Raw genomic sequence first — 27,482 nt, 5'->3', positions numbered from 1 at the left:
GCATATGTTATGCATGCTGTATCACGTGTATTGTCTTCTAGACGTGGCATGTTTTGCATATGTCATGCATGTCATGTATGCTGGGTACCTAGTTATGCATGATGTGATTTGCATGTGTACTGCGCAATGTGTCTCGTGTGTTATATATGTTATGTGTGTTGTGCATCTGGTATGTGTCTCGAGGGCTACTAATGCTGTGTGTGAGCTGGGTGTGTGACATGTGGGTCATGTATGTGCCACGTATTTGTGCTTCAGTGTGAGCATGTGTGCTTTAAGACAAGAAAGAACAGAATTTGGCAAGCCAGGCCAAAGGAAGCTGCAATCGCAGTTATTTAAATCCTGACCATAACCGCCGGTTGGGAACTTCAAAGCCAGCCCAGGCGCTCCTGCTGCATCAAAGCCAGCAGCCAACTGCCCCCTTCACCAGCAAGTACAGCGATGGGACCCAGTCCTGCGAACCTTGCCCTTGAGGGTGTGGCTTAGGGAAAAAGCCTCACTGGGGAAGGTAGAACCCTCCAGGGGTTCGAGCATCTTTCATTTAGCCTCCTTCTCCTGAGCAGGGTGATCCTATTCAGCCACCTCAACTTTATCAAGAACCTCTGAGCAATTGGAGAGTTGGGACAGAAAACTTCAGTCTCCCCCCTTCAGTCCACCCCCCGGTCTCCCAGACGAACCCCTATACGCCTGGCAAGAGGCAGCCTCGCTGGTTCCAGGCCTATATTTTTCATCTCTTGTTTTAACAGTTATAAATGCCTTCTGATGCCAAAGGAGAACAAGTCTTAGATCCAGATAAAATAAAATTCCCAAACCCTGAAAACTACATAGAGATTTACAGGCCAATTTAAAAAAGAGAGAGCCTACACTGGCTCCAAGAAGGGCACATTCCACATAGCCCGGCTTGGGTGCATCCCAAAGCGCAACCTCCGCAACCTCCGAGGGAGGAGGAGGAGGTCCCGGGACATGCCACTGAGGCTTCAAAACCCACAGCCCCTTGGCAGAGGGAACGCAGGCAGAGGCTGTCCTCGGCTCAGGTTCTCAGGGGTCTCTAGCTTCCCAGAGCTCTAATCTGTTCCAGCTCGTCTCTCGCCTCCCTTCCACCCCCAGCTGCTGCAGAGAAACCACAGTCAACCTCTCCGTGCTCCCAGCAGCCAAGTCTCCTCTGAGTAAACACAGAATGGAGGGGGCCAGCGGTTCCGTTCCCAGCACTGTGGGGTGGGTCCTTGCTGGCCTGGAACCAAACCCAAGAACCAGGACTAGGGTGAACTCTGGGGTAACTGGGGCTTGCTGCTCAGGGAGGGTCTCAATCCACGTGGTCTCATTGATGGCTTGGGGGCTGGGGTGGGGGTGGGGGTGCTATTCCCTGCGATTTGGCCTGTGTTGGAAGGAATCTCTGCCTCTCCACTCCTTTGGCTCCCCCACCCCCTCTTCTCCAGCTCTGAGCCTTGGAGTTTCCCCTGAGTGGACAATCGGGATGCTCTTTCCCCTCTGACCAAGGAAGGGCTAAATGAAAGTGAGTCCACAGCTTCACCCCTCCTGACTCCTTGCTGAGTAGCTGTGAGATGCCCCGCCCCTTCTGAAGAGGCCACATCTTCCGTGGTGTGGGTGCAGAGCTGAGCCAGTAAAGCCCATCAGCAGCCCACAGCTGTTGATCTTAGTTTGAGCTCTGGACCCCACATAGTGGAACAGGAAAACACACCCTAAAAACCGTGGGGCTGGAGAGAAGGCTCAGCAGTTGAGAGCTCTGCTGATCTTGCAGAAGAGCCTGGTTCAGTCCCCAGCACCCATGTGGTGCTTCACGATCATGGTAACTCCATCTCCAGGGAATCTGACATCCCTTTTCTCTCCTCCTCTGTCCCCAGGTATGCACGTGGGGCACAAACATGTATGTAAACCAAACACCCATACACGTGTAATAAATATAAAGAAAATTACATCTTCGCTGGGCATGGTGGCCCATGCTTTTAATCTTAGCAGAGGTAGGAGGCCAGCCAGCCTGGTCTACAAGGTAAGTTCCAGGACAGTCAGGACTGTTGCACAGAGAAATTCTGTCTTGAAACAAACAGACAAATAAACAAAACTAACTAAATAAATCTTTAAAATAAGTAAACAAACCTAGATGCTCACTGTGTGTCACACAGGGTACCACACATATGATGACTTTGTTCCATTAATCCTCACTGTTGGTAACTCCCATTTTACAGATGGGAAAACTGTGGCCCAAAGAGAGGAATTTCCTTTTCACAACCATAATGTTACAAAAAGGTCAGAGCTGAGATCTGAGCCTCAGGTTGTCCAGTTTTGTTTTGTTTTGTTTTGTTTTTTAAATATTTCTCAATATGGGGGCTGATCCTAGAACCTCATGCTTACAAACCATGAGCCACATGCCCAGTCCTCTTGGTAGTCTTTATTTCGACCCAGAGTCTTACTAAATTGCCCAGACTGGCCGTGAAGTTGCTCTGTGAACCAGAAAAAGGCTTGAGCTTCCAGTTCTCCTTCCTCAGACTCCCACATGGCTGGGATGACTGACCTGTACCACCAGGTCCAGCTTTAGTCATTTACCCCTGACAACCAGGCTTTGTAGAAGCTATAAGGACCAGAGGAAGCTAGAGGTGAAATCATAGCCAAGGAGGAGGCTAGGGCAGTGGGTTAGAAAGCGGTTTGTTCACCGATCTAGGAGACAAGCTTGGAGGGCTAGGGTTGCAGCTGAGGGGTGAGACATTTGCTTAGCAAGATGGGGTCCCATTACTCCATCTACATCCACATACATTAAATTTCCATGTTCATTCATCTCTCTTGATTGCATATCTATCCACTCACCTACCATTGTGTGTGTGAGTGAGAGACAGAGAGAGAGAGAGAGTCTTTTTCTATAGTTCAAGATAGCCTTGAGTTAAGTAGGTAGCCCAGGATAACCCAGAACTTGACATGATAGACCTGCCTCAGAGCTGGTTCACACCCACAGCCTGTCTCGCACCCACAGCCTGTCTCCCGAAGTGGTCAGATGTCATCAGTTCACTTGTTCATGTTCCCTTCCTTTTTTCCCCTTGACTATCTTTAACTTGGCTTTTGGTGCCAGTGGTGTTGGGAACAGTTCCCGACATCCCTCTGGCTAAAAGACACAGGCTACCTCAACAGCGGGTGGGACTGTACCCTGAGAACTTACTGGTTCCAAGCACGGCGAGAAGAAACCAGAAAGTGGTGAGTTGGAAGGAGTTGTCTCCTGCAGTTCCAGACCTCCTTTGTGCTTGAAATGACAGATCTTCCTGCTTCAAGCAAACCTTCCTTCATGCCTGAGCGCTGCTGGGAGCAGGCAGGTCTGCCTGGGGGTAGAAGAGAAGGCTTCTTCAACTGCTCTCCCCTTTGTTTTTTGTGACAGAGTCTTCTGCTGCAACGAGAGGATACCCATTCAGCTGGTCTGGCTGTCCAGCAAGCGTCTAGAACCCTCTTGTCTCTACCTCCCCAGCCCTGACTTTTACAGTTGGAGAAATTAAACTGAAGTTCTTATGCTTGCACAGGAACCAAGTTTACTACCCCCTCAGCCTCCCAAGAAGAACCCCGACACCACCACTGCAGACCCACCCCTGTCCCTTCCTTCCTTCCTTTCTTCTTCCCACTTCCCCATCTTTCTTTCTTTTTATTTTTTGGTTTTTGTTTTGTTTTTTGGTTTTTTTTTTTCCTCCACAGTGTCTCACGGGACCCAGTGGGACCTCTGACCTCTAACTCACTCTGCAGCTGAGGAGGTCCTTGAACGGCTCCTCTTAGTTTCTCCTGCTTCCTTTTCCCAGGTGCTGGGAGAACTTTTCTTTCTCTCAAGGGCAAAGGAGAACTTAACGATGAAAGGGTTTCTGGGTAAGAATGGCTCCCCTTCGATCAAGTCAGCGTTGACGGCACACTTCTTCTGGATTCAGCAAGGGGTGATTTAGGAAAGTGAGACACTGAGTGATTTAAGACAACTTCTTAGCTGGGCTTGCATCTAAGCTCTGTCCTGAGCAGCCTTCTAGCATAGCTGTTCTCTGGTCAACTTGCCTTCCTGGGTAATCCCATGGTAAAGTGCAGTTTAGCCAGGTCGAATTGTAACAAATTCCACTATTAGCAGAGTTCAGATGAATGAGATTTTCCTTCGCTTGAGTTTCAAGAGGCTAAAAGCCATTTAGTAACTCGATACCTTGTGTGCCTTTCATTACTAGAGACAAAAAAAAAAAAAAAAAGACCAGTCCGGGCTTTGGTTAGCATAGGAAATTGAAAAGGCCCAAGGCCTCTGTTCCAGGTTGGGTCCAAGTTTTATGTCAGGCAAGTCATTTAAGCTTTGATGATTTTTTAATTTAAAAAATCCCCTCACCAGTGCTTGAAAGAAAAAAAAATCTTCTGTTAGAACACGCTGAACACATGAAAGAGAAATGACCGGCTGGGTCAGGGGGAAGCCAAGGGACAGCCACCAAGCAGTCCCTTGTCTGAGTTGTATGCAAAGGAAGAAAGGAGGAGGGAGAGAGGAGGGAAGGAGGCAGGAGGGGAGGAGGGAGGGAAAAGGAGAAGGGGAGGAGGGAGAGGAGGAAAGGAGGAGGGAGTGAGAGGAAGAAGGGGAGAAGGAGAGAAGGCAGGAGCAGAGGAGAAGGCAGAGGGGAGGGGAGAAAAGTAAATAAAAACTTTTAAACTTTATAGTATTTCTCTCTGAACCACAGTCTGAAAAGTTTTTCCTTGTGTTCTCTGTCTGGCAACCTTTTAAATTAAGTTGGATTTGTCCCAAGGACTGGATAGCAAAATTAATTCATGAACCAGGGCTTCCAGAAGGGGCTCTCTCCCTCCTTCCATTTTGTTTAGTCATTTTTATAGCCCTTTCCTTCTTCAGAGTAATTTGGATTTGATTGCTTTTTCGTGAAATTCTAATGTCAAGACACCGTCTAATTTCTGTTTTATGAAGAAACTGGAAACTATACAAAGGAATGAATTGAGACTCAGAGTCAAATAAAATCTGTAATGTGATAACTCCATCAACGCTGCCTGGAAAGATCCCGTATTTCAATTAGATCCCCAAGACATGTTCTTACATAAACTGACAGCCTCTGATTGACAGCCCTCATCTTCCCGGAAAACACAGTCGGAGAGGACAAGGGACTGAGCCAGGTTCCTCGAGGCTGCCAAGGTACATGGGGGTGCTTCTGACCTCCCCAAGTTCGTCCTAGCCACACAGCCTTGCTCCTGCCCGTCGCAAGAATTACAAACACGTTAAAAACTCCCACCTCCCAAAAAAGTGTTTCACATTTAAAGCAATAATAATAACAGCATTTAAACTGTACTTTCCATCTTCAAAGTACCCTATAAACATCGTTTCCAATTCTCCAGGCACGCGGTGGTCTTTGATGTCGAGAGGAGCGTTGCGCACAGTGGGAGAGATAAGGCTGGATCCAGAACTAGGCCCAATTAGCTAATTGTAACACTTTCATTTCTCCCTCCACCCCCAATTCAGCTTCATTTTTTCCCTCCCCACTACCGTTTGTTCTCATTTAGAGCCCTCCTAGGGTCACCTACCGGGGCCCGTTTCTGTTAACGAAGCTCCCACGCAAGCAGGTCCTCCAGGCGCGTGTGCTGCATTCCACCCCAACCCCCCGTGAAAGAATATTAGAAGTCCAAACGCCTCGTCATTGAGTCCACTTCATTCTCACTATTTGCTTTTCCAGTTGCCCAGTGGCGTTAGAGGCCCAGTTATTTATGAGATTCCTCTGGGTTTTATGGGAGTTTTATTGGTAGTTATGCAAAGAATTTGGGTGATCCCTTGCAGCTCTCTGCAATCATCTCTGAAGACTGTATCTGTTCGTGAAGCCCAAGGAAGCTCCGGTTCACTTACGTTGAGAACCTTAACAGATTAGAGTTGCTATTGATCCTCATGGATAAAGCCCAAAGGCTGGAATTGTGGCTCCGTGGACGGGGTGCTCAACTAACACACTCAAAGCCCTCGGTTCCATCCCCAGCATGACACAAAGTATCCATGGTGGCACATGCTTCTCACCCCAGCAATCAGGAGTCAAAAGGGAGCTGAGAGGCTCAGGGCCAGCCGGCACTATACAATGAGTTCAAGGACAGCCTGGGCTACATGAAACCCCATTTAATTTTTTTTTGAAAGAGGAGTTTATTGATAACTTTAGGCAAAACCAGAAATCTCCTGAAGCCAGAATTTTCTCCTCTTTATGAAAATATAAATTTCTATTGGCTTTGGTAGGAAAAAAACTACCAAAGCTGCCGTCTTTCATAGTCTTTGATCCAGCTAGTTTTCTGCTAGGCATTTTTTTTAAAGGTTTAGTTTGAGTTTGTTCTTTTTTGTATGTGTGTATGTGCAGGTGTGTATGTGTTCTTCTGTGTTCGTGTTGAGTGCAGGTGCCCCTTTGAGGCCAAAAGAGGGTGTTGGATACCCTGAACTTGGGGACCTAACTTAGGTTGTCTGAAAGAGCAGCAAGTCCTCTTAACAAGTCAATAATCTCTCTAACCTTCAGAGAGTTGTGAAGACGGTCACAAGGGTTGGCAAATCACAGTGCTGCCGTGTGTGGACCATCAAGAATGGTCAGGGGGCTGGGGACTTAGCTCAGTGGTAGAGCGCTTACCTAGGAAGCGCAAGGCCCTGGGTTCGGTCCCCAGCTCCGAAAAAAAGAACCAAAAAAAAAAAAAAATGGTCAGGAAGAGCACAGTGAAAGTAAGTACACAGGGGGTTGGAGAGATGGCTCAGCGGTAAAGAGCACCATCTGCTCTCCCAGAGGTCCTGAGTTCAATTCCCAGCAACCACATGGTGGCTCACAACCATCTGTAATGGGATCTGATGCCCTTTTCTGTCATGCAGGCATACATGCAAATAGAGCACTTGTATACATAAATAAAAAATGAAGAAAAAAAAAGGAAAGAAACACAGTTCAGACAGCTGAACACAATGTGTAGCCTCTTCACCCTTGATGGCATAGATCTACATATCCTCCCGTTGGCGGAGGTCTGGGAAGCTCATCTACCCACCACACATCTCTTAGTGCCTGGCGTGTACTGAGCTTAGAGGATGAGCTGCAGAATAAAACAAAATGGTTTCCACACAATCTACCATCCTGGCAGGAAAGGATCGTACAAAGACACATTGCAGGGTGATCTGTTTCTTAGGTTAACAAGAGGGAAAAAAGCAGCATGGTATATGGGAAAGCCACTTTGGAAAAGAGTTTAGTGGCTTTCCTATAAATATATTATAATTATATTTACCTGGCAATCCCATCTCCTTAGTTAATGACAACTTACAGCTACACTAAAACTCGTATCTGAATGATTTCAGCACCATTATTTATAATCGCCCTCCTTCCCAAATATTCTTCATCTAGTGGATGGATAAAAAATTGTGGTATGTCCATACAATGGAATACTATACAGCAATAGAAAAGAACTACACTGATTCCTGGCGAAAACATGGATGACCCTGACATGCATTATGCTAAGTGAAAGAACAATGTACCTTTATATGACATTCTGGAAGGGAAAATTAAAAGGCTGGAAAATAGATTAGTCATGCCAGGAAGCTGAGGTGAAAGGGTTGGTGGCAAAAGGGCAGGAAGGGAAATTTCACAGAAGGTTACATTGATGGAACTGAACCAAATCTTGATTGTGATGCAAGTTACGTAACTCATAGACCTCTACATCAGAGTGGTAGGTTCTGCTACATATAAAAATCTATCTTAAGAAGACCAGTGAAGGGCAAACAAGGGAAGAAGGTATATAAAGTAAAAATAATGCTAGCATATGTTTAGAAAAATCTAGATAAAGACCTCATGTGCCAAATTGCTGACAGAAGTTATCTAGGTTGGAGAAATGGGGGAGCTCAGTTTTCTAAATTATGCATTTCTTTGATGTTTGAATATTCTGTAAGATGCATTGATTTCAAATTTAGATGAAGAAATCTGATTGTTGTATAAAATCTAACCCCTTGGTGTTGGTTAGGGTGCTGTGGAGGGACACGAATTATGAGAGACACTCAGGTTATGTGATCCTTCATTCTGGCTTCAAGTCAGCCCTTGTCCCTTCAGTGTAACGCCAATAGAGACCCCTCTGTAGAGCAGCCTGAGAGCCCCCATTTAGCTATCAGCCCCACTTGGCTGATGCTGAGGGGAGCTGGATCTCCAGGTTTGAGGGAACTGGTTTTTCTAGGCTGGGGGCAAGGTAGGCTCCAAGCCTCCAGGGCCCTTGCCTTTCTGACAAAGGCAAAAAACTGCCCGTGGCCTGAGGCAATCAACACCTCTGACGGCCATGTTTTGTGTTTACTGATGCTTGCTTTGGGCCAGTGTCTTGCTAGGGGCTTGTTACCTCATGCTATTTTGTGTTCCTTCGGCCTCAGATGTCTACTTAAATAGGAGCAATATTCTTTTTTTTTTTTTTTTTTTTTTTTTTTTTTGGAGCTGGGGACCGAACCCAGGGCCTTGCGCTTCCTAGGTAAGCGCTCTACCACTGAGCTAAATCCCCAGCCCCTAGGAGCAATATTCTAACTACTGGGTGACGTGTGTGTGTGTGTGTGTGTGTGTGTGTGTGTGTGTGTGTGTGTGTGTGTTGGAGTGGGGCAGCCCAGACCTTGCTTGGGTGACCTCTGTGTGATGGGGTGGGGGAGCAGAGCCTAGAGCTTGCCTTCATGGGTAAGGGACTCATGGGTAGGAGACTCAAGTGCTGAAGGACACTAAATTGATTGAGAAGCATGGAGTGAAGGCCATTGTTCTTGAGGTGCAGTGGATTTAAAAGTTTTTCTGATATGAAGACATGACTATGACTGTGGGGGTGAGAGAGTGTCTTAGTTTACGTTGGATGCTATTATACAAACCATGATTGGTCTAGAGAGATGGCTCAGAGGTTAAGAGCTCTTCCAGAGGTCCTGAGTTCAATTCCCAGAAACCATATGGTGGCTCACAACCATCTGTAATGGAATCTGAAGCCCTTTTCTGGTGTGTCTGAAGACAGCTACAGTGTAATATAGCACAACATGAGTAAAAGAAGCAAACAACATGATTAAAGCAATTTGGGAAGGAAAAGTTTCGTTTCAACTTAAAGTTCTTAGGTCACACTCCATAATGAAGAGAAGTCAGGACAGGAACACAATGCAGGAACCTGGAGGCAGGAACTGATGCAGAGGCCATGGAGGGGTGCTGCTTACTGGCTTGCTCCTCATGGCTTGCTCAGCCTGTTTTCTTATAGAACCCAAGACCACCTGCCCAGGGGTGGCCGCATCTACGTTAGCTGAACCCTCTTGTTGTGGATTTGGCTTAATGCTTGCATTATGGGTTCCCAAACTGCACGAGAATCCCACAGGTAAGACGCTGCAGGTCCCTGTCTGCAGGTGCTTCAAATTGGTAGGTCAAGTTGCCAGCAATGGCTGAGCAGGAGACAGGGGCGGGACTTTGGATTTCCCAGGCAAGGGAACCCAGGGAAGAGGAACGTTTTAGAACTGCCACGACAGCGAAGCAGAAAGATCAGGCCTGAGAAGTCAGGACAGAGACAGCCAACATGTCAGAGTTGGGGATCATAGCCCAGGAGGGCTACAGGCCGGGGCAGCCAGGATGGAATATAGGTTTTAGTAAGTAATGATTCAGGAATATCGGCAGAGTGTGCTAGCCATGTGGAGGTTTGGGAGTGGCCCCAACATTGAGCTTCTTAGGGCATATTAAAGTATGGCTCTGTGTGTGTGTGTGTGTGTGTGTGTGTGTGTGTGTGTGTGTGTGTATGATTCGAGAGTCCACAACATTAAGGTGGTAGCAAGGAACTTGAGCTGCCACCTCCAAGCAAGTAGAACAAATTAAAAATAACGACAATAGCACCCTCCATGTGATCTCAGAGCTGTGATGTTCATATGAAGAATGCAAACACAGAGGGTCAGAAAAGCAAGGCCTGGGGCTGGGGATTTAGCTCAGTGGTAGAGCGCTTACCTAGGAAGCGCAAGGCCCTGGGTTCGGTCCCCAGCTCCGAGAAAAAAAAAAAAAAAAAAAAAAAAAAAAAGAAAAGCAAGGCCATCTTCTTTTCTTCATTTTGTTTTTTTGTTTGTTTGTTTTTATCAAGATGGGGTCTCATTATGTATTTCTGGCTGTCCTGGAACTCACTCTGTAGACTAGGTAGTGTAGGGATAATCTTTTGTGTACCCTGTGAAAGCATCACCTCTCAATAAGGAGCTGAATGGCCAATAGCAAAGCAGGAGAGATAGGCAGGACTCCCAGGAAGAGATAAGAACTCTGGGAAAGAGTCAGGCACAGGAGATTTACCCATGAGACACAGAGGAAGTGAGATGTGTGAAAATGAGGAGAGGCCACCAGCCATGTGGCAGAAATTAGATTAATATAATGGGGTAATTGAGTGATGAGATAGTGGGAAACAATGCTGGCTATAATATATTAATACCATTAATTAATAAATATAGTCTCCTGTTATTATTCAGGAACAGGGGTGAACATAGAAAAAAAAATCCAAATACTTGGCGCCCAACGTGGGGCTCGTATATATCCTAACTTAGAGTCTGAGAAAAAGCCCTGGATGGAACGGCAGGGAACAAAAACTTCCCAAAGCCAGACACAATTTCCTAGCAGGGCAGGAGGTGGTCCCTTTAAGAGAAAGAAGATGGAAACCTCAGGCACTCTCCACAAGCAAAAAGTAAATAAAATAAAATAGGGCTGGAGAGATGGCTCAGTGGTTAAGAGCACCGACCTGCTCTTCCAGAGGTCCTGAGTTCAAATCCCAGCAACCACATGGTGGCTCACAACCATCTGTAATGGGATCTGATGCCCTTTTCTGGTGTGTCTGAAGACAGTGACACATATATAAAATGAATAAATAAAATCTTTAAAGAATAAAATAAAATAAAGAAACTTCCCAAAGCTGTGGTGGGAAATGGGCAAAAACTGCAGCCCACTTGGAACAAGTCGCGTTCCGGTGACCATTGCAGTCTTTGGCACCACTTTCCCAGAGTGGGTGGAAGTCAGACATGCTGACCCAGCACATGTGACAGGGCTCTAGGGCCTGGGACTACACGCCCATGTCCACAAATGTGATGCCTACGGATATAAGGCTGGGCTCTCATGGAAAAGCAAACAGTGACTCCATCCCCCAAACTAGCACGGGCCACCATCTAGATGGAGCCAAGAGTGCAGAGCCAGCTGCTCTGGGTATGTGTTAGCCCTGAGTAGCCACAGATACACAAAAAGGCAGAAGAAACATTATCCCAGAGCTGCAGTATCACTGACTACAGTATGACCGAAAGGCTAATGTATTAATTTTAAAAACAGTAAAAGAGAAAAAGAAACTAAATATAGATAGTCATAGGGAGAAGTATTAAATACTGTGTCTGAAGGAGAGAGAGATTAACATAGTTTTCTATGTTGAAAACTGAGGAAAGTGGGGGCTGGAGAGATGGCACAGAGGTTAAGAGCACTGTCTGCACTTCCAGAGGTCCTGAGTTCAATTCCCAGCAATCACATGGTGGCTCACAACCATCCAAAATGGGATCTGATGTCCTCTTCTGACCTGCAGACATACATGCAGGCAGAATGCTGTATACATTAATAAATGAATAAATCTTTAAAACAAAAATGAAGAAAAGCACATTGACAGAGGGCCTTTGGATCCCGTATAATTTGGTTTAACTTATCAGCATTCAAATGATTATATGTCCAGTGGTGATTGTAATTTTTATATCCTCTTTCCAAAAGAGCAGAATAAAGCAGAGTTTGATAAGGAGAGGATAAAATGTTGGGAATGCCAAGTGACAGGACATAGAACCGAGATTAGAACATTCTTTATATCAGAATAAAGAACTTTCAGAAGAATCCGATCTGGAACCTACAGAGACAGCAGAGAAAGTAGATGAGAGAAATCCACAAAGGCCTGAGGAATTACAATGACAGGTCCACAGAGTACAGATTATGTTTGATGCTGCCTTAGAGCAAGGCCATGTGATAGCTTATATGGTGTTTTTGTAGAGTTTGAAGATATAAAATGTTACACATTTTGATATATCATACTATTGATACATATTGATACATCATACTATTGATACATCATACTATTGATAAGTATTAAGAATTCCCGTGGGCTTTTTGCCTAGAGTTCTGAAAAGGTGGATTCTTTAATTACACATTTATTCAAAGTTATGGTTATTATGGGGATACCTGTACAAATTAAGATTGACAATGCTCAAGCATATATATTCTAGTAAATGAAGCAGTTTTTGCATATCATAATATAAAGCATGTTATTGGCATGTCTCATCATCCTATAGGATAGGTAGCTGTAGAGAGAGCTAATTGTATATTTGTTTAACAAACAAAGAGGGGCAATGAAGACCCTCAGCGATAGATGACATAGTTCGATATCGACTTTACATTTTTTTTAAATGCTAAGAAAGGAAAAGCAACAGTTGCTGAGAGACATTGGTGAAGTAGAAACTTCTAGTTTCTTCGAAAGTCAGTTTGTGTCCAACGATGTTTTGCTGGAGCACACACAGGTGAAAGGATGTTTTGATATAGCGTACAGGTGAAAGGACCTGTGATGAAGGACTATAAATATAACCCCACAGACAGTGGGAGAGGGAACATTGGTTTGGTTTGCTCTGCCTTGCTATTCTTCGATAATGGCATACTTGTGTTGGTTCGCCTCGCCTTACAGAGTGATGCTGAGCTCAGCTTGTGGGAACTCAGACATTGAGAGAAACTTGCCAAAGAACTGCTCTTGAGGTTCCTGTGGCAGCCTGCTGTTTCTGCAGCCTCACCTCAGGCTGGCTGGTGAGCCTGGTGGTTTCTTTAGGATTAAACTACCCCTGTTGGTTCTTGTGTGGTATCTGCCTACCAAGAGGGCTGGACTGCAGCTGCTGACTTATTTGATGTTTGCCATGGGACTGAACTGCTGCCAAAGAAGATCGAGTTTGCCCTCCAAAGAACAATTGCTAAACAGGTTCACGTCCCCCATATCCCAATAACTCTTCTCTTCCACTGCCTCTGGAGGGTGGTGGGCGGGAGGAGAGGTTGAACCCTTACTAAAGTAGATTGCAAAAAATTTATGACTGCACTTTGGATATGGAGAGAGAAAAAAAAGAATCTGCTGAAATAAACCAGCCCGTGTATTATAAAGATGTCTCAACGTCAGAATGGAAGGCAGGAAATGTGTTGCATTGGGGGAGAGGTTTCGTGTTCGTTTCAACAGAAGACAGGGTAAGGATTCCTGAAAACCTTGGCAGCTGACATGAAGAAAGAAACCAAGAAGAGCAACAAAACAGGTAACGTGAGGGGCTGGGGATTTAGCTCAGTGGTAGAGCGCTTGCCTAGGAAGCGCAAGGCCCTGGGTTCGGTCCCCAGCTCCGAAAAAAAAGAACCAAAAAAAAACCAAAAAAACAAAAAAAAAAAAACCAGGTAACATGAGTGCTGAACCCTCTACCAAGGAACAGCTCTGAGGCTGGCTTGAGACAGGAAAAGTGTCACCACAGGGACAATAGATCTTGACGGCTACAGAGTTCTCACGACTTATGATGCCACCCTTGCGAAGGGCATACATGAAATTTCATATTAAAGTTTGATTATACAGTCCAAACTAACTTCCAGGAAAGGGCAAATGCCTTACCCGCTCCAACAAAGGGCAGAGCATCATGTTTAGCTGATCTGTGTGCACTGCCTATCCCATACATGTGTAACTGCAGAAATGTATACAACCAGACATGGATGAAGTTAAAGCAGCCCTGACAAGATTCACCCTCGAGGATGCTGCAAAGGATGCTGGGATGCTGAGACATTTATTCCGGCATCCTGCTTGATCCAACCTCAGACTGCCTCAGTGCTGTTTCATCAAAAGCTGACCCCAGCCTTTCTCCCCCCTCCACCCCACCCCCGGAGCTGGGGACCGAACCCAGGGCCTTGCGCTTCCTAGGCGAGCGCTCTACCACTGAGCTAAATCCCCAGCCCTGACCCCAGCCTTTCAGACTGTTCCATGTTCCAGTCAGGACTTCATTTAACCCTGTACTTTCCCAACACACAGAGACTGGACAACAAATGATAGATACAGCTGGCTTTCATAAGACTAGCTAATATCCCAATTTTCTTAGGGACTCTAAAAGAGACGTTGCCCCTAGGCAGTAGGAAGCAATTTTAAGAGAATGATACTCCTTTCCTCCAAAAATGATTGTGGTTTTTTTTTTTTTTTTTTTTGGCCATTCCATGGGTGATGAATATTTGTTGTTATTTTAGGGGCGCACTAGTTGTTAATGGTCTCCATAAGGGAGGATACAAAATATCCTTCTGTCTTTCCTGTCTATTGTTAGGGGGAAAGTGGGAAGAATGGATTAAAAGAAAACAAGGAGAGACAGAGAAAAGATAGGGTAAAAGTGTAGCTTATTGTCTCTACTTTTAAACTAAAGAGCACCAACAAGCCAATTTTTTACATTGGTATAGATCTTGCATATTGAAACAGATTTAAGGTTATTTTTGCTAGAATATACATTATATGGGTTTCAACTTTGTATAAGTTATTGTACCTATGCAACTCATTTTTTTTAAACAATGCAATGTGAAGTTCTAGTCCTTTTGAAAGATGTTATTACAAACTGTTTAGGGTAATTAGGAAATGCAAGTCAGTAGTTAGTCAATCAAACTTAGAGGGTCATGTTAGATACTAGACTGGTTAATTACAGGAATAAGTTTCCTAGGTTGAATAGATAGCAAAGAGCTAGAAGCAATCACAGATATACTGTAGATCGATAGATGGTCTTCAGAAGCGTCAAAGATATACAGAATATGGCGTTTAAAAATGTTTTGTTAACCTAAGGCTTTTTATGACAGCGAGATGTGTCTACTCCTGGCAGCACCCCAGGAGCATTGAAAAACCTCCTTGTGGAGTTTGCTTTGATGTAGCAGGCCTAGCTATCAGGCAAAATACTGCCCTTGCTTCAACTGCTGACAGAATGCTGTCCAAACTACGGGACAAGCAGGACATGGAGGAAGTTGACTGCCAAGCTTTGCCAGGACAAGGTAGGCACGTCCTTCAATATTCCTGCCTCACAGAAACGTCTGTCAGATATTCTTGGCCAGGAGGCTGAAGACAATACTGCAACAGCACAGAGAACCAAAGGTGGGTGACCAGGCAGCCAGCAGTCTCTGTCATTTCTTATAGTTTTGGAAGCTGCTTCCTCTGCACTTCCTGTTTTTTCAGGTCTCTAATGTGGTTGAAGACTAGGTAGTTATAGCCTCACCATTAAGCCTAAGTTGTTTAGGACTTAAGAAAATGTTTCAAGGCCCTGGGTTCGGTCCCCAGCTCCGAAAAAAAAAAAAAAAAAAAAAAAAAAAAAGAAAAAAAAAAAACAAAGAAAATGTTTCAAGGCCTAAGAAGATATTCTTGCATCTGTCAATGCAAGTTATGATAGATGATGATTTAGGGGTGGAACACTGAACTCAGCCAAGGTTGGATAGATAGTAGAGTACTTTTTCCAAACTGGCCAAATACAGAACTGGACGCTGTGGAGGTCATCCTCACCTGATGGTTTTCATAAGTTTCTTACTGTATATAGCTTATTGATATTGGACAAAGAACCTTTTATTGGACCAAAAAGAGAAGATGTAGGGAGATGTACACTGGGTAGACGCATCACCTGCCCATGGAAAGCTGAATGGCCAATAGCAAAGCAGGAGAGACAAGGTAAGACTCCTGGGAAGAGAGGAAGTCGGACGTGTGAAAATGAGGAGGGGTCACCAGCCGTGTGGCAGAACTTAGAATAGTATAATGGGGTAATTGAGTGATGAGCTAGTGGGAAATAATGCTGGCTATAAGACCAATGACATTTATTAATAAATATAGTCTCCGTGTCATTATTTGGGACCTGGAACAGACATAGAAAAGCCTAAATGATTACAAGACTGGACTCAAACTCCCAGAGATGCTACACCTGCCTCTGCCCCTCTCCCCAAAGTGCTGGGATTAAAGGTTTATGCCTCTATCCTTCCCCCTTTTTAAAAATTATTTTCCAAGCTTTATTATTACTGTTATTATCATTGTTATTATTGTTGTTCAATACAGGATTTCTCTCTATAGTTCTGGTTGTCCTGGAACTCATTTTGAAGATGAGGCTGGCCTTGAACTCAAAGATCTGTCTGCCTCTGCCTCCCAAGTGCTGGAAATAAAGGTGTGTGCCACCACCATCTCATCTGGCTAAGCTTTTTTTTTTTTTTATTTATGCCTATGCCTGTGTGTGTATCACATACCCAAGCTAGAAGAGGGCCTATACCCTCTATATCCTCTGGATGTTACGGGTAGTTGTGAACTGTGAGAAATGAACCCAGGCCCTCTACAAGAACTTGACAGTCAAGCTATCTCTCCAGCTCCCAGAAGGCCACTTTTTCAAGGTCAGATAGCTAGTCAGGTGGCAGGGGGCGTGGTCTGGCTGGCCAGATCTGCTGTGAGACTGGAGGAGAAAGTTTTCTATCTGAAGGAATTTTGAGAAGTGGCCTACCAAGTTCAGATGAACCTGTTCCGGTGGGACGTGCATATTACCCAAGCAATAATCCCTCATGAAACTGTAGGGAGGGCAGGGGAGGTGGGCAGTGCCTTTGCCCCACGAACCCGAGGATATGACTGAATCTCCAGCACCCATCTGACATGATTGCTGTTAATTGTTAACCTGACAGAAAATCTAGAACTGTCTTAGAGAAGTGTCTCTGCTCATGCCAGTGGAGGGGTTATCTTGATCAGGTCAACTGAGGCAGGGAGGAAATGCATCACACCACTGTAGGTGGCACAATTCCCTTGGCTAGCACCCAAAACCGTATATTAAGAGTGGGAGAAAAATTTGCTGAGTGGGAGAATTCATCAAACCCTGCTTCCTGACTGTGTGTGTGCACTGTGACCAGCCGTTTCAAGCTCCGGTCATTTTTGTAAGTCCTTACAGGAGCTACCCTCGAGCTGTACCTGAGATACCCTTTCTCCTTTAAGTTGCTCTTGTCAGGATAGTTGATCCCAAGCAACAGAAAGAGCAACTAAGACACCATAGAAACAGTTAAGTGAGGTGGTACATTCTTGTAAGCCCTGCTTTAGAGGGTCAAAGTGTAGCCGGATCCCTGAGGCCTGCTGTCCCGCTAGCTTATGCTCCATGGTGAGCCCCAGGCCAATGAGAGTCCCTTGACCAATGACACCTGAGGAACAGTGCACGTACACACACACAGAGTACCCACACAGAGAACTCTGCTAAACCTGTCTGAGTTGTTGCATGGTTAACGAGAAATAGAGTCTGCTTGGTGGAAAACCATCTTAAGAGTAGACTTTTTTTTTTTTAAGTAGGAGGGATGTTTACGGAGGGTTGTGTGTATGTGTGCGCGAGGAATAAAGAAGGGGTTTGTCTAGGCAGTAACCATTGTGAAACACACAGCCGTTCCCCCGTAACGCACGCCGCTAACATTTACAGAAGCGGTTGTGATTAAGTGGGAAGCAAGCTCCTGAAAACTCTACACGGAAAAAAAGCCAGCCAAGTGAGATCGAGAGACTATAAAGTAAACAATCTATAGAGAAGGAAATGTAATTTATTTCCTGGGGGAAGTCGTCTAAGCCGACAGCAGCCACAGCAACTCCGTTCACAGACTCCATTCCGTACCCGAAGTAGCCAAGTGCAGTCAGCCCGGCGCGCATCTCAGGATGGATGGAGAAATCAGTGCAGTTGACTGACAACCATTTGATTAATATAACTGGCCGGTGACCTCGGAGATGGGCAGCCCATTTCAGGAAGGAAAAACTAAGACGTGAGCAAGAGAGAGAGGGGTTGTTTGCTTCACACTTGCCGAGGCTGCCACAACCCAGGTGACCTCTGAAACCCAGCGAAGCTGTCACCCAGGCAGAGTGGAGAGTGACTGGAGATTCACATGTCCTGGTTTCATCGCCACCCCATTGTTGCCTTGGAAAAGCCTAGGCTCTGTCCAAGGGTTGCTTTTCAATGATCTGTCACAGAAAGTTACGTCTCACCTCAGGGCAGAGACCAAGCCAGCAGGGAGATAGCAGACCTGAGCTCAAGAACAGGACACATCTTTTCAGGCCTGGGCACCGAAAGTGCCAGATAGCTAGGGGAGTTCTGATGGGGTTGGGGAAGGGGGGACAGCTTTTGATTTTTGTCTAACATGCTAAGACTTGGGTTTGAGCGCTCCGGGGCAGGATGGGCAGGATGGGTAGGTGTGCTGGGGGAGATCGGTTTACTTGCCCACCTGTCTGGACCACTCCTGAAGTCCCTAATTCAGGTCAACAGAGAGAAAGAGGTCTATCTTTTTTTTTAATAGCAACTTCCAGGAGCCTGGCTGATTTTTCACTGGGGCCTGGCCTACAAGACAGAAAGTATAGCAGGCAAGGTGTGCTGGCAGGGCCGTGGGTGCAGTTGGCATCCATCCTTCCAGAGTACAGCCTGGCTCTGGGCCATCTGGGCAGGCCCTGGGCTCCTTCATGAGTCTCAAGTTCACACTTGTGTAATTTGGACAGGAAACGTATTTGAGTGGCTAGCGAATTCTCCTCTCTCTCTCTCTTTCTTTCTCTCTCTCTCTCTCTCTCTCTCTCTCCCCCCTCTGTTTTTGTTGTTTGCTTTTTGTTTGTTTGTTTGCTTGCTTCATGTAACCCAGCTGGCCTGGAACTCACTATGTGGTCAAAGGTGAACTTAAACTTCTGAAGCCACTGTCTCTACCTCTTGAGTGTTGAGATGATAGGAGTGCACCACCATCAGAGGAGCAGCCAGTGCTCTTACTTCCTGAGCCATCTGCCTAGAATCTTAACACACTTAAAAAGAAGATTCTGTTCATTTGCACGCCTTTAATCCCAGCACTCGGGAGGCAAAGGCAGGCAGATCTCTGTGGGTTCAAGGCCAGACTGTTTTACAAAGTGAGTTCCAGGACCGCCAGAGCTACACAGAGAAACCCTGTCTCAACAACAAGAAGCTCAAGTTGTTTGAGGCCATATTCCTTTCTCTCTCTCTCTCTCTCTCTCTCTCTCTCTCTCTCTCTCTCTTGTGTATCTATGTGTACTAAATGTGTACAATTAATTATACACGTGTATATTTGTATATTGTATTATATGTGTGTGTACATATATGTACACTGGGCTACTCACTTGGGAGACAGAGGCACGTGGGTTTCTGTAAGGTTAAGATCAGCCCGATTGACTCGGTGAGTTCTAGGCCAGCCAGGGCTACACAGTGAGATCCTATTTAGAAAAAAAAAAAAAAGTAGAGGTAATGCATTGTTTAGGGTGGCTAGCATTGTGCTAAACACCACGACCAAAAGCAACTTGGGGAGGAAAGGGTTTACTTGACCTACACTTCCACATCACTGTTCATCATCAAAAGAAGTCAGGACAGGAACTTAATCAGGGCAGAAACCTGGAGGCAGGAGGTGATGCAGAGGTCATAGAGGGGTGCTGCTTACTGGCTTGTTCCCCTGGCTTGCTCAGCTCACTTTCATATATGTGTGTGTGTGTGTGTGCGTGTGCGCGCGCACACGCGCGTGCCAGATTCTTTAATATTTTATATGTTTTATCTTATTTAATCTCAACAACTTCAGGTAAGTACTATTATGAGACTATTTTTACGTCACCATCAACATTTACATAGATAATTTCCTTCAGTAGATTATGATAATCTGTAATTACAGATCAGCCTGCTTTCCGGTAGAACTAGGATCACCTGCCTAGGGATGGCACCACTCACAATGGGGTGACCTGCCTTCTGCCATCAATCACTAATTAAGAAAATGCCCCACAGGCTTGCCTTTAGCCTGATTTTTTTTAAATGTTTATTTTATATATATTGGTGCTTTGACTGCATGTATGTCTGTGTGAGGGTGTCAGATCCCCTGCAACGGGAGTTACAGACAGTTGTGAGCTGGCATGTGGGTGCTGGGAATATGAACTTGGGTCCCCTAGAACATCAACGAGTGCTCTTAACACCTGAGCCATCTCTCTAGGCCTTACAGCCTGCCCCTGTCACATGAGGCAGTTTCACACCTCACTCCCACAGTTTTGACTCCATTGGTTATTGAGAGAGGCTAAGAGAATTAGGAAACCTCTCCCGGTTGTGAGCAAAGCTCTTGCTGCCCAGAGTATCACAATTTGAGTGTTGTAAAGCAGTAGTTCTCAACCTGTGGGTCTCCAAGCTTTTAGGGGGATTAATTAACCCTTTCAGAAGGGTCATTGTATCCTGCATACCAGATAATTTACATTATGATTTACAACAGTAGCAAAATTTTAGCTATGAAGTAGCAATGAAATAATTTTATGGCAGGGGTGGGGTGGGTGTGTGTTACCACAACATGAAGAACTGTATTAAAGGATCTCAGCATTAGGAAGGTTGAGAACCGCTGCTATAAAACCATTCCTGGAGGGGTAACTCAACGCCATAGCCTAAAAATCGAATTACGGAAATGAAGGCGTAAAAACATGCCTAGGTCGGGCCAGCGACTTTTATGGAGTGGTGTCAACGAATTGCCTTGTCCGTGTCAGCCTTCAATGCCAAAGAGCAGCCACAGCCACCCTAGAGATCCTGTCACAGGAGCTTCTGCTGCTCTGAGCTGCTGCCCCTAACAGCCAGCAACCATCAAGGAACTGTGGGCAGCCATGGTGGCCAAGAGAGGTTGAGAGAGATCAGCCTCACTTCAGTTCTGGGAGAGTACACTGAAATATTGGTGCCAGTTTTCATCAGGTTGGCAAAAGTGAGAAAGTACGGATTGGCACCACACAGAAAGGCTGGCAGGGCTTCGAGGATCTGTAGGTTTCCAACCCCTTTCCCCGTATGGCTTCAGGCAGCGTGGACTGCTACAACCTCTGTGGGAAAGTCTTCTGGCCTTGTTTATCATCCATTGATTCTGTTCTTTATTTTTTGAGGCAGGGTGCCATGTAGCCTGGGCCGGCCTCAAACTCACAATACAGCTGAGGATGTCCTTGAATATGTATCTCCTGCTCCCCACCTCGGCTGTTGAGGAGCACTGAGACGGTAGACGTGCGCGCCACCATTACTTGTTGATGGGATACTGGGAAATAAACTCAAGGCTTTCTGCATGCTAGACAACAAGCCCTCTGCCGACGGAGCTGTGTCGCTAGCTTCTTATGCATTTATTTATTCTTACATGATATCTGTTTGATAATATTATCCAACCCCCTGATGCGTGCGCGTGTGTGCGTGTGTGTGTGTGTGTGTGTGTGTGTGTGTGTGTGTGTGCATGCGTGCGTGCCATCTTGCCAGATCGCTTTCTTTCCCTGCAATGTTGGGGATTGAACCCAGGACCTTTCATGTTCTTGGCAAGCGCTTTGTTTCTGAGCCACACCCCAGCTCCCTGGCTGTATTTATGAAAAATAAAAACATACATTTGCTAACAATAAAAAAGTAATTGCGTTTGGGAAACGATTCCGAAGAAATAAAAATGTCAGTCTGTAAGAATCTATAGATAAGGATATTTACGGTGCCCTTTATGTAAAGTGGGAGAAGAAAAAAAAAAAAAACAAACCCTGGAAACCTCACTGAATGTTCGGGAACAGGGGAATAATTGGATACATTATGGCCCAGGTATTCTATGAGACATCACATAACTAACAAAACAGGGAGTTAGATGCAGATATATGGGCCTGGAGATGTATTTGTAATAAATGGTTAAATGGGAGGAAAAGGCAGACTGTCAAATAGTATGTGTCCCATGATCACATTTTCACAAAAAGTAAAATCAAAACAAAACAAAACGGGTTTGGGGATTTAGCTCAGTGGTAGAGCGCTTGCCTAGCAAGTGCAAGGCCCTGGGTTCGGTCCCCAGCTCCTAAAAAAAGAAAAGGAAAAAAACAAAAACAAAAACAAAACAAAACAAAACAAAACAAAACCCTAAACCTTAGGAAAAACAAAGAGATGTATCTTGAAGTCGGGTTGGTTGGTCTGGGTACGGAAGGAAGAGAGAGCCCAGATTCCTAGCAGGGCATGAGCCTTGGATGTCTCAGTGGGATGCAAAAGTTGGTATTTTCTTTCTGGGGGGGTGGTGAGTTTGATCTTCAAAAGGCTTGTTCTTATTGTTGTTGTTGTTGTTGTTGTTGGTGGTGGTGGTGGTGGTGGTGTGTGTGTGTGTGTGTGTGTGTGTTTATGTGTGAGAGGAGTAGTTGCCTACAGAGACCAGGAGAGGGCGTCGGATTCCCCTGGAGATGAGTCCCAGGCAGTTGTGAGTTTCTGGGTAGGTGCTGGGAACTGGACTGGAGTCCTCTCCTGGAGCAGGAAGGGCTGTAACTGCTGAGCCATCTCTCCAGCCTAGGAGTGTGCTTTCAGATTCTTATTTCGGGTGTGTATATGGTGTGTGCACGTGGATGCACATGCATGTGTGTGTGTGTGTGTGTGTGTGTGTGTGTGCAGATGTGATTATGGGCATGCACACGTATGCACATGCTTGCAGAGGCCAGACACCGTATGCTCTTTCTTACTATTCTCCATATGTTTGGGGGATTTTTGTTTGTTTTTATTTTGGAGGCAGAGTCTCTCATTGAAATTACACCTCCCTAATTGGCTAAACTGGCTGGCCATCAGGCTTTGGGGACACACCTGCCCTACCCTACCCGTTAGCATATAGGTACAGGTGGACAGGCGACCTGGCCTTTCTGTGGATGCTGTGGCTCCTGATTCAGGTACTTATGCTTGCGTAGCATGTCCTTAATATAATGAGCCATCTCTCCAGCCTATGGTATCCATCCACACAGTATTCACCAGAGTCTGCATTCTGCTTCCCCCAGAGTTTGCCAAGTAATCTAAGAAAAGCACGTCGAAGGGAGAAAAACCACACAAAACAAAAACAAACCAACAATCTCCATAGGAAGTGACCGGATGACACCTCCTCTTGTCCAAAGATGGACAAGTGGCTGGTGATTGTAAGGTATTGATTACTGCCTGGGGAGCTCGCACTGTGAGAAGTGCTCTCCCGGAGTTATCGTTCTGGGACTCCGAGCACTTGGGAAGAAAGGCAGGTCACAGGGTTAAGTGACCCTCGCAGGGCTGCACAGCTAGGGACCTGCACAGCTGGGAATTGGAGCCCAGGTGCCCGAGGCTCGAAAGCGTTATCCTTTCCCCACACTGCAGAAGCAGCGTCTTCCTTCTCTTCTCTCTGTCTAACAGACACTTCCTCCTCTGGTCCTGTTTGCTTCCATTTTCTCTGCTACTACATTTCCTAACGGTGAAAGGGAACCCATCTGACCTCAGAGAACGAGACCCGAGGTCTCTGCACGCAGTGGGACTTTTATTTCCTTCCTGTGAAACAACACTTGTGAGTAAACTCAGCCACTGGGCACAGATGAGGTTCTTGCACCTAAGGAACGGGACTTCAAGTCCCAGCCTGTTCCTGCTACTTCCCAGGGGGCCCCCCACTCTGACTTTTGTTTTGCTTAGTGTTTATCTTATCTCCTGAGTTTAGCCACCAACTCCCAGTGCTTTCTCTATTGAGTAAGAACTCCTCGGATCCTTATCAGCCATCTCAACTGTGCAGGGAGGCCAAGGAGTTCCCAGGTAGGACTGACCTGAAGGTTACCCCGGCAGCCTGCAGCCGTGGAGAAATGGGAAGAAACTGAGGCTTAAGAGATGCTGAGTGGTTGGGGATTTAGCTCAGTGGTAGAGCGCTTGCCTAGGAAGCGCAAGGCCCTGGGTTCGATCCCAGCTCTGAAAAAAAAAAAAGAACCAAAAAAAAAAAAAAAAAGAAAAGAAAAGAAAAGAGAGAGAGAGAGAGAGAGAGAGAGAGAGAGAGAGAGAGAGAGAGATGCTGAGTGGCTGATCTGAGAGAAAGGCTCCCAGTTCCTCGGGGCTCTGGTTCTAAATACCTGTCGCCAGGATACTCACTGGCAGAGGTTCTGGGGTTTCCCCTTTTCCAGTCTGGGGCCCTGAATATGACAGGCAAGAAAACCCCTGGGTTTTGCTTATTCTGGTCTTGTTTTTTATTGGCTTCACTTCTCCCAGTCTCTTCTTCTCTCCCCTCCACCCCTCTCACTCTCATAGTTTTGAAATAAAGTCTTACAGCGCAGCCCAGGCTGACTCCAAACACAGGGACCTTCCTTTTCGGCTCTCTCCTGTTGGAGGGTGTTTCCACCATGCTCAGCTTTATCCTGCTTTTCAAGTTGCTATCACGGCGCCTTCGACTGCTCTGTTTCCAATTTCACTTATGGGTTGACTTCTGTGGTTTATTACTGTTATTATGGGACGGATAGGTGATAAGCGCACTTTGTATTTTAAAAGAAGGAAAAAAGGAAAAAAAAAGTGAAATCTGATTCCCCTCTCCACTCCATCCCTCAGTGCCCCGGTTCCGCTCCCAAGGGGCATCTGATGTTACATGTGGTGTCATGGTAACCTTTCCAGGGCTATCTCAGTTAATCCACGCTTTGGGTCGTTCTCATTGAGAACGAATAGCACCAACTCATTATTTCTAATGGCTGCATGGAATTAAATTATTTGGTTGGCTATTCCCTGATGGCTGTACACATAGCTGACTCCAGTTTCTGGCTTACAGACAACATGGCAGCCTCATACTAGTTACACATTCCAAGCCTTTATACATCTTGTATATATGCCTGAACTGCTCTGAAGAGGATTACTGGGCCAAAGAGAGTACCCATTGTAAATGTAATTCTATGTATTAAAAATTCTTACAAATTAAATGTATGTGTTTTGCTTCTTTGTCTCTATGTATCATTATATAGTAGTGTATATAGTGTAGTGTTTGTAGAAGGCAGAAGAAGAGGCTGAAGAGAACTGGAGTTCCAGATGGTTATAGGTGCTGGGAACTGAACCCGGGTCCTCTGTAAGAGGAACTAGTGCTCTTAACCACTGAGCCATCCCTTCAGCCCCAGTGGAGAAGCCATGATGCTATTTTATATCCCTGTCCTTCCTACTCAGAAGGAAACATCCTTCTGTACGTGTAAAACCTGAGACTGACAGTATGATTTCCATTTCTGATTTCCTTTTGGTAGACCCGAGTCTCTCTGAACTGCTCGTGTTAACCAAATTTCTGCAGCCTTAATGGCACAAACAACAGCAATTTATTTGCTCAGCTTTGGAAGCCGGGAAGACCAAGGCCAAGGCGTTGACCTATTTTGGTCTAGTTACAGCTGCCTTCCTGGTAATGGCTTCCTATGGCAAGGAGGAACTCGAGTTTTCCTATGTCTCTTCTGTGGTCACTGATCTCAAGACAAGGACTCCACCCACGTGCTAATTACCATGTCGAAAAGCTGCCCCTTGTAGGCTTTCAACATGAATTGTGAATGGGACATAAATATTTGGTCCTAGCGATACATAAAGTTGAGCAATTTTTTAAAATAAAATGCTAGCATTCCTGATATGTAAACTGTTTCTTGTTTGTTTGTTTTTGATCCTGTGCCGAACCCCTCTCACCTCCCTTTTCCTTTCCCGTCTAACTTGCTTAGTCTGTGACCAGCTAGTAGGCTGTAGCCTGTGTGTGATGAATATGGGTGGACTCTGGGTATGATGGACCGTCTGACTGGCTGCTCAGGTCTCAGTAACACTACATGTGTGCATAAAGTGTTGGGCATCCCCCTTGTAACGATTCCCTCAATAGCATCTTAACAGAAATGTGTGGCTTGAGGTCAGCAGGTCAGCAATTAGGATTTGCTTTGGACAGATTAGAAAATGAGGCATAGTTAAACTTTGTCGGGCAGGGTCACAGCTAGGCATAGCAAAGCCAGCTCCTGGCATCCTTTCTAGAGCCTTCTGAATTCAGATAGTTCCGGTGTTCAGCCACTCAGTAACTTGGGGATGCACCCGAGCTAGCTCACTAGTTTCTGAGGACTCTGCAAAGTGACCTATGTGTATGAGCCACCTTCGTTGCAGGGTTTAAGGTTTGTGGTACTTTCAAAGCTCCAATTGGTATGTAAGATTCGTCTCCCCTTTATTTCGCTCCCATCACTCTCAACAGCGTTTTATTTTTCCTTTGTTTCTTTGAGACAGTGTAGACCACGCTGGTCTGGAACTCCCAGAGATTACCTGCCTCTAAGTGCTGAGATTACAGTCATGCCCCACCACACCCCGATAATTCTACCTCTTTTCAAGTCAACTTTTTCCTTTTCTCTATTTTGGGGCCAAAAACTCCTGGAGGGCAGTCTCCTGTATCAGCACTTCTTCCAGCCCCATTACTCTGAAGAAGGAATGCTGGTTATTGACCGCTTGGAGCTGGAGGCAGGGCCTGCTCCCCACATAGCACAGTGTGAATGTGGCACCTAAGAGCGTTGGGATCATCTATGCAAGGAATGCCTGCGTGCACGCACACACAGAGTGGGCGCGAAGGGCTCCAGAAGCACGGGTGCTTTAGGAGCTCAGCGCTCCGTAGGCAGCTAGCCCGGAGCCCTGGCTTCCCGATGCCCGGGTTCGAATCCCGCGGCCCCGGGCAAGCGCCTCGCTGCCTTTGTGTCTCCGAATCCTACTCCTCCGCCCGGTGCGATACGGCCGGCGGGCGCGAGGTTCCGAGGAGACACTCCTCGGCTCGCTCCAACAGGCCCGGCCGGCCCACGCCGCGCTTCAGGCCGGAGCAGCTAATAGGGCTCGGAGGCCGCGCCGGGGAAGCCGCGGCCTCCTCGGCCCGCGACTGACGCGCGCCCGCGCCCAGGGCGGGGCGTCCACGCAGCCCCGGCGTCCCACGGCAGCCCGCACCTCTTTCTCTCCCTCCCTGGCTCCGTCCCCGCTCCGAGAGGGCCGCGCTCGGCTCAGCAGCGCCTCCCGCGAGCCACCGCCGCCGCCGCGGCCCCTCCCCCGCCCCCCGCGCGGCCGGCGCCCGTCACGTGACGCACCGCAGCCAATGGCGGGCCGAGCCGCGGTCGGCGGCCGCCATTGCTGTCAGAGCGAGCGAGCCCGGGGAGGGAGGAGAAGCGCGGCCGACTGGGGAGGAGGGGGGGGTGGGGAGGAAGAGGAAGGAGGGGACGGCGCTCGGCTGCCGGGGTCGCCCGCTGGCTTCGTCCGCACCCCCCCCTTCGCGGGCTCGCGCGGCGGCGGCGGCGGCGGCGGCTCCGGGCGGCTGCGGGGCTCGCGTGCCTCACGCGCCGGCGCGGCCGAGGGCGAGTCGCCCGCCGGCTGGAGATAAACAAGGCGGCCGACGAGGCGGCGAGGCGGAGGCGGAGGCGGCGGCCCTGCGCGACAGAGGCGGGCGGCGTTGCCGCGCCGCGCCCCCCGCTGCCGCCGCCGCCGCCCTCGGGCCTCCCGCGCGGGCCTCGCGCCCCGGTGCCCGCGAGCCGCCGCCCGGCCCGGCCCGCTCCGACATGCCCCGCTCTGGCGGCCGGGCTCGCGGAGGACCATGACCGCCGCGGCGAACTGGGTGGCGAACGGGGCGAGCCTGGAGGATTGTCACTCTAACCTCTTCTCGCTGGTGAGTGGCGGGGCGGGGGCCCGGGTGGGGGGCGCGACCTCCCCGCCGCGCAACTTTCTCCTCCCGGAGCCCTGGCGGCGTCGGCGAGCGCGGCGCCCGGCGTGGACGTGCGTGTGGAAGTCGGGG

General features: G+C 47.1%; 1 protein-coding gene and 1 long non-coding RNA gene across 14 annotated transcripts in view; one reads left to right on the top strand and one right to left on the bottom strand.

Moving 5' to 3' along the window:
* Window positions 1-27,471, bottom strand: part of LOC102552816 (uncharacterized) — a 30,238-nt gene extending 2,767 nt beyond the window's left edge. Inside the window, exons 1-3 of one of the 8 annotated variants that reach the window (XR_015634854.1) lie at window positions 5,527-5,684; window positions 3,715-4,183; window positions 3,164-3,382 (exon numbers count right to left, since the gene is read on the bottom strand). This is a non-coding gene — a long non-coding RNA (uncharacterized LOC102552816). Of the gene's footprint in view, window positions 1-3,163; window positions 3,386-3,714; window positions 5,218-5,526; window positions 5,709-27,344 lie in introns of those variants that run through there. The other 7 variants (XR_015634852.1, XR_015634850.1, XR_015634855.1 and 4 more) reach the window with 7 other exon arrangements.
* Med13l (mediator complex subunit 13L) overlaps window positions 26,830-27,482 on the top strand; it is a 196,681-nt gene continuing 196,028 nt past the window's right edge. For 3 of the 6 annotated variants that reach the window (XM_087578968.1, XM_087578967.1, XM_087578966.1), the window contains exon 1: window positions 26,833-27,356. In XM_087578968.1, coding sequence (XP_087435094.1) covers window positions 27,285-27,356 — 72 coding nt within the window. In that variant the 5' untranslated portion in view covers window positions 26,833-27,284. Of the gene's footprint in view, window positions 27,357-27,482 lie in introns of all 6 variants that reach the window. The other 3 variants (XM_087578974.1, XM_087578972.1, NM_001419791.1) reach the window with 2 other exon arrangements.

Source organism: Rattus norvegicus, chromosome 12 (assembly GCF_021556685.1).
Source record: "Rattus norvegicus strain SHRSP/BbbUtx chromosome 12, alternate assembly SHRSP_T2T, whole genome shotgun sequence".
NCBI classification, from domain to species: domain Eukaryota; kingdom Metazoa; phylum Chordata; class Mammalia; order Rodentia; family Muridae; genus Rattus; species Rattus norvegicus.
This window is presented reverse-complemented; position numbering and strand designations above follow the sequence as displayed.